Consider the following 12,529-nt stretch of genomic DNA (forward strand, 5'->3'; position numbering starts at 1 on the left):
TCGCTTCATTACAGTTCACATAACGACCAACTTGATAGCGTGAAATTTCATCGTTGGTATTCGAGGATTGCAATCCAAAAACCGCCATATCACTGCCTTTCGTGACATATTTGCAAATATATTTTATGGACTTAACTGAACTGCAGTATTCAACGTTGCAATGTGTCTTGAACGATTTAGAAATAAGTGGCGAATATGGAACAATCCAACTGTTGTCGACAACGAAATCCATTCTTTTCACTTTCGTTGTGACAGTTCGACCGTTGTCATCTGGTGATCGACGCCGATACAGCGGATAACCATCATTGCCAGTGACAGTCTCCGCCGTTAATTTCCGTGGATATCGTTTAGAGCACTTTCCATCGACCATGCAAGGTGATTGGGGATTGATGGCACCACACGGTCCATGAATCATATTAGTAGTAACAACATCATGTAGGTCTGGATCGACTTCATAATCAGGAATCTCAGCACATATGATATCATCTATTTGGTCAGGCTGAATTCTTTCCACTAACCAAAAAAGGATGTGTGCGTGCGGCAGGCCTCGCTTTTGCCATTCGATTGAATACATCCAGCATCGAGTATCTCCAAAGACGCGTTGTTTAACAATAAAGTTCATCAGGGACCGAATTTTTTGCCTAAATATACGTGCTGTGATGTCGTGTCTATCACTTGATGTTTGTCCGGGAAGCAGCAATTGAGTAATTTCTATCCATTTTGGATTACAGGTAAATGTAATAAAGAGATCAGGCCGACCGTAATGACGAACATATGTCATTGCATCTTGTGCATATTCATGCATATGACGTGGACTACCAATGTATGTCGCCGGCAGAATAGTTAATCGACCAATATTAGCTGCATTTCCTTCAGTACTAACTGCATCACGTAAATGGATGTACTCCTCAGAACGCAGTTTGGCTTGGTTCAACCTAATGAATGTTAAACGTTTTACATACATGACAACGCAATACTGCTGAAACAATCGACGAAACCGCAGCAAATAGTTGTCAGCATTTTGACGAATCATCAAACGATATGCGTAATAATTCATTGAGCTAACTTTCTTTGTAGTTTCTTCACCTGAAATTAAAAATTTGATAATTAACCATTTCAAAGGCAAATTTTAAAGGCAAACAATACAGACATTAACCATTTTTTTAATAAGCATTATTTTAAATCAGTGTCTTTCACAAATAAATGAAATAAATTATGATACTGAGACTCACCATTCAATGGATTTTTCATTTTAATATTAAAATAATATCCATCTTCTCCTTGCCAAAACATCAGCGGGTATTGCAATGTGTCATATGATCGATGAGTTTCAGATATTTGTTGCAGTTGCCCAGTATCGCGACGTGTAAGCACAATATCGCGTTTTTCCAATTGTTCACCAACAATCAGGATGGCAACTTCGTCTACTGTTGGAGCATTAAATGTCCTTTCGTGTGTTCCAGATGGTCGTTTATCTGCTTTGATAACAACTTTATAGTCATCACTTGGCATGCGCTCTAAAGCACTCTTAAACAACCTGACCAACGCATGATGTTCATGAAGCAGACACTGCAAGTCTTGAAGAATTGCTCGCTTCATTCCTGCATTGATCTCTAGGCGTCGATCAAGTTGTTCTTCCATGTTGCCCATGAAATATATTTGTAAAAATTTATTCTGTGTATCTTCGAAAGGTAGTAATGATCCAATTCGATGATGAATCTGTCCTTGTATCTACAAAATAAAAACCAGACAGTATTAACTGGGTTATAAACACTTTTTTCGGTGGGAGAGTAGAGTTCAGAATTAGCAAATATACTACATAGGTACCAATAGATAAAGTAAGTTATTCTTTAACTACATTGTATATAAGTACAAAAATAAATACCTTAAATGTCGGATTAAATCCCCGTTCTTCGATAATATCTGCCCCAAATGACGTCATCTGGAAACAACCATTGTATTTTTGAGTATTTGCAAGAAAGTGGCGTGATTCTTGTGTTTCGCCACAAAGCAATGAATACAATGGCTCAGGTGGCGGAGTCAACAATGGCAATTTCACTTTACCATTAAGGCAGCATAATCCAGGCGTTTCTCCGGAAAACTTTAATGCACCACAATACTCGCAAACTACGTCCATTTGCCCAATGCAAACGCTAGGATGCAAGCTGTAATCATTGCTGCAATCGTATTGAAACGCTGCTCGATTCAAATCAGCACTTGATAAATATCTTGTTCTGCGTCGCAAATTATCTATTTGTTGACCTCTGTTGTTCGCTCGACGATTCTGCATTGCCAACCGAGCTGTTTCACGGGCTGCTTCACTTTGCTCTCGTGATTGAGAAGCACGAAGTCGAGCCATACTATCGCGGCGCTGTTCACGTGCAATTTCTTGTTCTTCTTCAGTCCTTTCATTTGCAGTATTTCGTATTCTTCTTGCATCACGGCTTTGTCGGGAAAGATTCGATCGTCTTGGTCGCGGCATTATTAATTAAACTTCACTTCACCTAAAAACTTAAATTTTCAACCATACCGAGTTTTATAGTTCACTTCACTGTTTATACGAATGGGCAATTGGGCAATAATGTGAATTATTTATTTAATATAAATAGTTTTATTATTGATTTCTTACAAATATCAAATTGTCATCCATACGTCATTACATAGCTGTCATTATACGTCAATTTTGTTATTCCAAGTCTGATTGTTTTTTGTTATACCACGTTTTATAGTGACACGTTAAATGTCAAGTCACACGGGAATGATGTCGAACGAGATAAAAAGTATCCTATGTCCTTCTCCTGGCTCTAAACTACCTCCCTGCCAATTTTCAGCTAAATCGGTTCAGCCGTTCTTGAGTTATAAGTGAAGTAACTAACACGACTTTCTTTTATATATATAGATGTACAGCCGTAATATTTAACAAAAGACCAAAAATCTATTAACTTATTTATCAGAGTTTTAATTATTACAATTAATTGATACTAAGACAGTAATGAGTGGACTTGGACGATGTCAGTACCGAAGCGACACCAGCGGGCCCCGGCCTGAGCGGCATAGCGGCGTTGCAGTGCTAGCACTTAACGCCAATCGCGTACTTTTCCATGAACATGGAATGTCGACAATTTGTAGTCACGCCATTGGTTGCTAATTGTGAAATCGCGAAGTAGCAAAATGCATATACTTAAGGTAGATAATAGGTAGGGTAAAAGCACCAGTCATGTAAACAGTCGAGGTGAACTGAGGTGGGAAGTCTCAGATCAAACGAAATTACAAACATGTTTATTTTTATATAATTTTTTACTGTTTGTATTTGTTGTTTATTTGGATTTAATTAGTTATAGAATGAATATTAGAGGTGCTACAATAAAAGTCACAGAGATCGTAAATAAAACAAAGAATAAAAAAATATTGAGTGCTTATATTGAGAAAAAGGATAAATATACAAAATAATAAAAAAAATTGATGCAATTTGAATAAATCACATGTTTGCATTTAAAAATAAATAATAGTTTAAAAAAACTAAAAAACACGCTTTATATAAAATTCAACTAAAAAATAGAAAATAAATTTTAATAAATTTAAATTGAAAATAGTGTAAAAAATATATTTTTTTTTATTTAAAAAAAAGCGTGGGGTGCTTTTTAAGATATTACTGAAATAATAATTCTTCTACTCATATCTGTCAGAAAAATGTTTATAACTAATAACACCATGCACTCCACGCTTTTTTTACTATAAAATATATGACGGAGGAGAAACGCTGACGGAATGTTTTTAAAAGCATTGCTGCAGCATTACTGACGTCACGGTTATTAATTTCTTGACGATGACCCATGTTTGGACTTCCGAAACAAAACTTCACGAGAACTTGGTGAGCTGCGTATATTTCACGAGGAGCGTAACGATGTTCCAGAGAGATCGTACTGTGCTACGGCTCGGACACGAATGACCAAGCGCTTTTTTTTTTATTAAGGCCGTCTTTATTCTCTTGTCTTTTTAGCTCTGTCATCTTAAAACGGTCCTTCAGTTCAGACATGATAGTATAAACTCTATTACAGGCTCAAAATGATACTTTATACCTGCCTTCTATAGTATCGTCATTTGGGAACACCACACCCTGTAGACGTTGTTGGACTCCTTGATTCTGGGCGTCGATAGGCCCGAATCTCAATAGATTACGTGTTGGAGTCAGATTAGCTGGGATTAATTGTTGAGGTAGTGGTTGATAGCCAGAATTATTCTGTTGGCTGGCGATTACGCGATTTGCCGTGACCAGAGGGAAAATGTACGCTTCATATACGTTATGAGTCGTCGCGTTAATCGGACCGAAGGTTCCAGATGGTACATCGTCAATTGGACCCTGTGGCTATACCACAAACATGTTTATTTTTGTATAATTTTTTACTGATTGTATTTGTTGTTTATTTGGGTTTAATTAGTTATAGAAGGAATATTAGAGGTGCTACCGTATATCCCAAACTAAGTAGCTTGGCTCTGGCATCCTCCGAGGGTTCTACTAGTTCAGCAGATGCTGTCTTGCGAATGTACTTGTCAATGAGTGCTACATGGGTGGACACATGCGAAGCGGACATTTGAAAGTTTTCTCCTATTATCTTATCTACCTTCGCATGTATGATTGCCGCGTAGTAGAGATCCGGGTAGTGCGACTGTGTCAATTCTTGATGACAATTTGGGTCCCTTACACGACTATAAGCTAGCTGTGGGTCTGAGGAGGAGGCCGCCGCCCATTTCTCCCTCAGCATTATCGCCTGGTCTAACTCCGCGAGGATTACTAAGGCTCGGCAGTGAAACTTGATGAAAGCCTCCATATATTGAATCGCTTTTAGCGATGAATACTCCCATACTAACTTTATTGGATTGAAGATCGCTCCCTCAGCCCCCGTTTTTTCTACCTGCAGTAGGCGGTCCACGATCTCCATGTGGAGGTCTCCTCTCCCAGAGACTATCCGATGGAACACTGTTGCAAGGCCGTTTATATTGTTCCATGCTGTTCCAGCAACTGTGTCAGCCATCCCTTGAGAGGCAAGGGCTGCCTGCCATCGCTTGGTAAATGCCAACGTGATTTAGCTGATTTTTTTCTTTTTTGACAGGGCAAATAGAAGATATTGAAATGTGGTTGCCTTTACAATGGCAACAAGAGGCCTCTTTGGGGTTGACATTGCAAGATTTAAAGTTGTGACCTTCTCCACAGATGGAGCATCTTTCAGCTTTTTTACAAAATTTGGCAATATTGTGACCTTATCTCAAGCAACGGAGGCACTGTTTTACTGGAGGTATGTACGCTCGAACTTCAAATCTCCAACTATTAAGGTCAACACTCTCTGGTAAGATTGGGCAAGAAAAGGTGATGGACACAGTTTTTGTATGTTCAAATTTTATAGTGCTATTCTCGGTAGTCCTACGCATGAGGCATCTGATCGAGACTGTATTTTTTGTGCTGGTCAAGGCACTATATATCTCCTTGCTTGAAAGATCTATCGGCACGTGACTAATAACGCCAGTTGTTTCTGTTGCGGCAGCTGGTATGCTAGCATAGAGTTTGTGGCCATCCAGGGACTTTTTATTATTTAGAGCTGCATTAGCCAAAGCTGGTCTCTCAAATATCACTCCTTACTTTAGCTTTGTTAATTATTTTTAACTGTTTCACGCCTTTATTGTAACGTTTGATTGCGTTGGCGAGAGACATTATATCTCTCGAGCCTATTGGTTTATCTTTGTCAATGCTTTTCAGGAAGACAATATATTCAAATTTGCCACCATTTTCAGGATAGAAACGGTCATAATCAGGTAATTTAAACGGAAGATACTTAACAGCGTCTTATTCAGAGATAATAGAGTCCAACTTCGAGTCCCGCACCGCAGCGCTTTCCTCGGAGTCTCCCTCGACATCTTCCTTTTTCTTTCGCCTTTTTTTACCGCGGGACACCGCGGCAACAACCACACACCAATTTATATGTGAATAAAACTCTCAATAATAACAATTTGAATTATTTTCAATGAAACTTTTAAAAAAGCGCCCTTTTAGTTCGAATTTTGCCGCGCTTTTTCTTGACATCAAAAGTTTCGACTCCGTCAACGTAAAAGTCGTGAATGATTGCACATTTGACGTCTTCACTTACAGCTGATGAAGCTAGACTGGTCAGGCATTTTGTGACTAAGTAAGGCGCTGATGCTGTTCTATAAGTTACCATATTTAAGCAATAAACTTTCGAGGGGATCATTGGGATTATCGCGGAAAACATTGCGAACTTTACTTTCCTCAGTCATGTGTCCTAGCTTTAGGGATTCATGCTTGAAGTCTAAATAACGTTGCTTGAAAACTAAATCACGCTGAAAGCGTCGCTTTAAGGATAATTAGATTCAAGGTATATTGCTGCTATTCGTATTCGTATGTCGTATCGCTCTTATCAGAGCGGTTGTGGTCGTCATCTAGCATCATTGCTGTGGGCAGATGCTATGTACAAAGGCAATAAAAATAAGAAAAATATTTTATTTGCGTTGTCAACACTACATTTGTTATCGTCGGGGAACTCGTACGTCTTAAATTTAGGATCCAATAGAGTACATACAGCAAGCAATTTATTGTCCTCCACATTTCTAAATTGCGTGGTTAAATCTGCCAGGAACCGCATGGCCATATTCATTACGTTTTGAGGAATATTGTCCGACTCTTGCAGGATAAAAACCTCTCAATTTTTTTTTAGTCAATTTGCTAAGACTTATCTGTGAAACCATCACGTGCTTTTCTCCACTCATGATTTCTGTGACTGATTTAAAATACTTTAACAGTTCGCAGCTTTTAATCAAAATCTGCAAGTCATCGTGGGTCAAATTAGGCGTTCTGGGAGAATCAGTGGCAATAGGCAGTGGCACTTTTGATTTCCTAAATCCTCTCAAACATGTCATATATTGAGTTCCATCTAGTTATGACATCTTATTTTACTTTTAGTGGTTTTTCTCCCAGCTGCCTCTGTGTGGCTGTAAGTCGCTCACTTGCCAGAACGCTTCTCCGAAAACTTTCTACAATAGCTTTAACCTTCATTTGAGTGTATTTTATCTCAATTAACCCCCCTTGGACACTTAAGTTTAACGTGTGTGCAAAACACGGCACTTTCTTCCATTTGAGTAACGCAATGGCAGCTTGAATTTTATTAGCATTGTCGGTAGTAACGGACACTATTTTGTCATCGACACCTCAGTCTGTGCATACTTTTTTTTATTTATTCAGCTAAATTTTGTGCGGTATGACGCTGTGCAGCTGGGATGCATTCAAGCATCACTGAATTAATATTACTATTTACAACAAAATGAGCTGTGACGATAACATATGATGGTGAAATGAAAAAGACCAGGCATCCGTAGTTACGGCTATGTATTCCGCTTCTCTTAGTACTTTTGCCAGTAAGAACTCACAGTGCGGTAAACTTGTTAACTTTTCATCTAATATGAGTCCTAAAAATTTAACTTGATTTTAAACTTGGTTTAAATTAAACGAACACCGATATTAGGAGAAATTCGCATGCGGAAACAGAACTACAGAGCTTTTAGGGATAGATATTTCAAATCCATTTTTATCTAACCAAATTTTAAACGACTCCAGTGCCATATTTAAATGAGAAGCTGCAACTTTAGCTGCAGTGCTTGTAGAATATATCAACATGTCATCGACATGTTGACTGTACTACCAAGAGCTGTTTCTAAATCTGCAGTATAAATGTTATACACAAGTGGGCTGAGTGCAGAACCTTGAGGTGATTCTCTCCAGGTCGTTCTTTGTATTTTGTTAGAGTCCACTACATCCATTTTGTTAGAGTGCATTTTTCTTTTCGAAAACCATACCGATTGAGGGATAATAAATTATTACTTTCAACAAAAAACTCTAATCCATTTTTAACTAAATTCTCAATCTTTCCAAAGACTGAAGATAAAATAATAGCCCGATATGATGATGCATCTGATGAAGGTTTACCAGGTTTCAATATTGGTAAGATTAACTGAGTTTTCCATTTTATGGGAATATTACAGGAAGTACAATGGAGTTAATCGGATTTAAATAATATATCAGTGATATGTCTAATAAATTGACTGAAAAGAGTATAGTATGCTATCTTATCTAGGTGTAGAGTCTTTAATTCTAGATAGTACAGATTTTAATTGGTTCATTTATATTTTCATGCATGTTATCATGAATATCAATGCAGTTAGGTAAATTAATTTGTTGTGGTACATAAGGAGGTGGAAGATTGTCAAGGAACTGTTCTGATCAAGAAAAGGGAATATATTTATTTGTGGGATTTGTTATAAATGATCTAAACCGTTTTATATTGTTCCATATTATATGACTTTTAGTATTAAGGTCTTTGGACAGACAGAAGTTTTTCCATCCATCCAATTTTTTATTTCTTAACAATTTTTTGTTTCCTTAGAAATGTTAATAAGATTTAAATAATTTTTATTGGTCATTGAAGTACTATTTTTCTACATATTTTATTTTCTTTGTAGCAATATTGCACTCATTATCCCACCATGGTGGTGATGGTATTCCTTTAAGATTATTGTGTTTAATAGGAAACACATGATCTGCTGCTTCTGTTAACGCTTTTGTCAGAGCTATCGAAGCAACCTGTTCATTACCCAGTTGGATATCTGTCAATAAATTTATTTTCTGTTCAACTAAATATTTAAAACGTTTCCAATCAGCATTATTAGTTCGGTACTTCAACGTTGATTTGGGCTTATTATATATAGGAAGTCTAGAGGATGATGAAATTAATATAGGGAATGATCACTTCCATATGTTGAAGGAAGAGTTTCCCAGGATAACTTAAGCGCTAGACCGGAAGTGCAAATAGAAATATCTATATCACTATATTTTGTTCAGGTTTTGTCCGTTGAGACACCAGTATTCAAAATATAAAGATTATGTTTATCAATTATGTCTAAAAGCGTTTCTCCATAATTGTTATTTAGAGAACAACCCCATGATGAGAATTTAAGTCGCCCAAAATTATGAATGGTTTTGGAATATTATTTATAATGCTATCAATGCTAGACATAATATCTGACGTAGGATAAAGTATCTAATATATAAAATTCTCGTGTCACGGTGTGCGTGATTGAATTCCTCCGAAACGGCTCGACCGATTTTCGTGAATCTTAGCGTGCATATCGGCCAGGGTGGAGAATCGGACATCTATTTTTAATTCCCCTAAATCTTAAGGGTGGTCCACCCCTAAATATATTTTTTATTTTTTAGGCAAACATTTTTGTTTTTATTTTTTTATGATACAGCATACAAAAATACATACAACCCTAAATTTTCACCCCTCTACGATCAACCCTTATTTTTTATTTGTTAATTAAAAACCTTTTAAAGAATTTTGTTTTTATTTTGTCATGACTTAGAATAAAAAATTCAATATTACTCTGAATTTTTCACCCTTCTACGATCAACCCCTATTTTTTATTTGTTAATTATAACCTTTAATTTTTTTGGCAAGATTTTTATTTTTATTTTGTCATGAATTAAAATAAAGATCTGATGTTACTCTAAATTTTTCATCCCTCTATGATCAACCCCTATTTTTATTTGTTAATTATAAACTTTAATTTTTTTGGCAAGAATTTTCATTTTATTTTGTCATGACTTAAAAAAACAAAATCATATTACTCTCAATTTTCATTCTTATACGATCAACCCCTATTTTTCCATCCCGATTTTAATTTTTTTTATTTCTTTGTACAATAAGGTTGCAAGATGGCAATCAAATATTATAATTGTAGTACGATAAATTCTAATTCAGAGTTTATAATTTCAAGTTCCTTTAATTATGATTTTTTTTAAATTTCTATTTGATCTCGCCGGTCGACTACTCATCAACTATCAATCGATCAGTTATCCCCGCCAGGTGTCACCACTCATCCAGCAAACATCACGTAGTAGGGATGAATGAGGACGAAGCCGGTCTCCTGTCTTACTTACTATACATTTTTCAGCCAGGTTTTTTTGGTTTTATTTGTGTATCAATCGTAGCTCGCCAGCCATGTTTTTTTGGTTTTATTTGTGTATCAATAGTATGTTCAGTAGGACTGGGAATCGGCTACTATCTATTTTTCATACCCCTTAGTGATAAGGGTTGTCCACCCCAAACATTTATTTTATTTTTTTATTTTTTGGATATTTTTTTTTGGTTATAATGAGGTATTATGTGGTTGAACGAGGTTTTTGAGAATTTTATATATTAGACTAGAATTTCCCTAGAAATCTTATTTAAGGCAACACAACGTTTGCCGGGTCAGCTAGTATATATATAGAAATAAAGCAAATATTATTAAAAATGATAGCAGTAGTAAAAAAATCATTTGAATGAGATGAATAGGAGAGAAAGTAACATATGAGAGAGGATTTTTAATGAGAATTGCATCATTTATAATCCCACATCCTACTGGTATTCTTATATTTTGTATATTAATCTCATCTGGTGACCACTCAATGGGCACCCCATGAACTAGTCCTATTCTCGTTATATGAAAGGATGGAATAAAAGCTTTATAATTATTTTTTTTAATAAATATTTTTTTTATAAATGCATTATCATCTAAATAAATAAAGAAAAACAGTGTTATCCGGTTTATTCCTATTTTTTAACACTTCCGTTAATAATATTGAGAAAAATATGTTTTTTTAGAAAATTCCCAAAAGAGACTAGATGAAGAGTGGTGCCATTGAGAGCTGTTGGATTTCTCTGAACGTGGATAAGATAAGGAAAAATATCCGAAGATTCATAAAATAATCTGCTCACTTGAGGCGGGCGAGGAGGAGTTGAAACATTGTTAATATAAGCACTTTTTTCTGATATTTGTTCAAGACTCTTAATCATGAGAGACTAAAGACTTAACATTGTTGCAGAGATAGTCTGAGTCCTCATCTCCACTTGCATCGTCTAATTTGTTATGACTTTCCTTCTTTCTTTTTTATTACAATGTTTACAGATTGTAGGTGTACCTCAGGATTCCATTTTGGGTCCTTTTTTATCTAATATATATAAACGATTTACCTAGTTTTATTGAGTCCCGACACGAGGTCGTATTATTCGCAGATGATACATCTTTATTATTTAAAATTAAACGACAATTAAAAGTCTATGACGAAGTGAATGATGCGATTTTGTGTGTGGTTCATTGGTTTCGTATCAATAATCTATTATTGAATAGTAAGAAAACTAAATGTATTAAATTTACTTTAAATTGTATTAACCTCTGTTAAGCCCCAATAAGAAACTCCCAACCATACCATGAGCGAGGATGGAAAATGACCTCGTTGGACACGCGGAATACGGTTGCACGCTTCTTCACTACTGTGTGCGTACACCTTATCATTTTGTTTGTTGTAGCTCTCTTCTACGGTAAAAATTTTTTCATCCGAAAAAAGAATTTCCCGATATTTTTTTCCCGCGTACCGCTTCAACAAAGCGCGGCATCTCTTCAGTCTCAGGTCCATTAGACGAGCATTCAAACGATGTCCTGTTTTTCTTCGATATGCCCGAAGCCCTAAGTCTTCATTTAACACCCTTTTCACCGTGGTTCTGCTTAAAACCCCATCTGAAAGGCCAACAGTTTCTGCTTACGTTTGGGATTTCTTTGAATTCGCGCCTTCACAGCTTTTATCACTGCTGGAGTCCTAACAGACCGAGGGCGACCACTTCTTGACCTGTCATCTACACTAGAGTCTTCATTGTATCGTTTGATGGTACGATAAACGAATCTTTTGGTTATATTCAAATTTTTCAGTATATTAAAATTTTGAATTGGCGCGTAACCGCAACGATGTAACGTAATAACTGCAACACGGTCTTCTTTAAGCGTCCACTCCATATTTAAAAATGAGTAAAATTCTAAAAGTATACATTTTTATTTTCATGAACAATTCGAAATTCGAATTCAATAAACTTTTTTGTGGCCAGCATTCTAAAAGAAAAGTTTTTACTGTGTGACAATACTTATGACCTGACTGATATTTGTATAATGTATTATAATATAAAGTAAGTATATGTGTGTATGTATGTATATATTTAAATCGCTGAAGACTTCTTGCATCTTTTCATAGTCGAACCCTGTTGCATCCACCGTTTCCAATGGGTTTTAAACTATTATTCGTGCGAATATAGTTACATTGGTGTCGTGTGAATTCTATTACCAACAAGAAATTTTATTTAAATTCGAAAATAAGATATTCAATTTGAAATAATTTTCGCTGGTTTTTTGCATCCGCTCATGATGGAAATCATGTGTCACATTGTATATTTCTGTATTTGTTTCATACATTTAATCAGTTTTTCGACATCCATCCAAATGTATGGATATATCGGTTCCGTATACTGTCCTGTATTTATTCTATGCATTCCACTAATTACATGACTACTTTCTATATTTGAGATTATATAGGTACCGAATATTTTTTCTGTATGTACTCCATAAATTGTTTTGAGGTTGCTGCTTCCTCCTAAAC

At 35.9% G+C, this 12,529-nt stretch overlaps 1 protein-coding gene across 1 annotated transcript; it reads right to left on the bottom strand.

Moving 5' to 3' along the window:
* Positions 1-1,173: 1,173 nt before the first annotated feature.
* LOC149502677 (uncharacterized) lies at positions 1,174-2,482 on the bottom strand. The gene is made up of 2 exons (XM_089728777.1): positions 1,886-2,482; positions 1,174-1,731 (listed from the first exon to the last, which is right to left on the bottom strand). The coding sequence occupies exons 1-2, from the start codon at positions 2,480-2,482 to the stop codon at positions 1,174-1,176; spliced, it is 1,155 nt and encodes a 384-aa protein (XP_089584903.1).
* Positions 2,483-12,529: the final 10,047 nt, after the last annotated feature.

The sequence above is a fragment of the Bombyx mandarina genome, chromosome 07 (assembly GCF_030267445.1).
Source record: "Bombyx mandarina strain Sakado chromosome 07, ASM3026744v2".
NCBI lineage: Eukaryota > Metazoa > Arthropoda > Insecta > Lepidoptera > Bombycidae > Bombyx > Bombyx mandarina.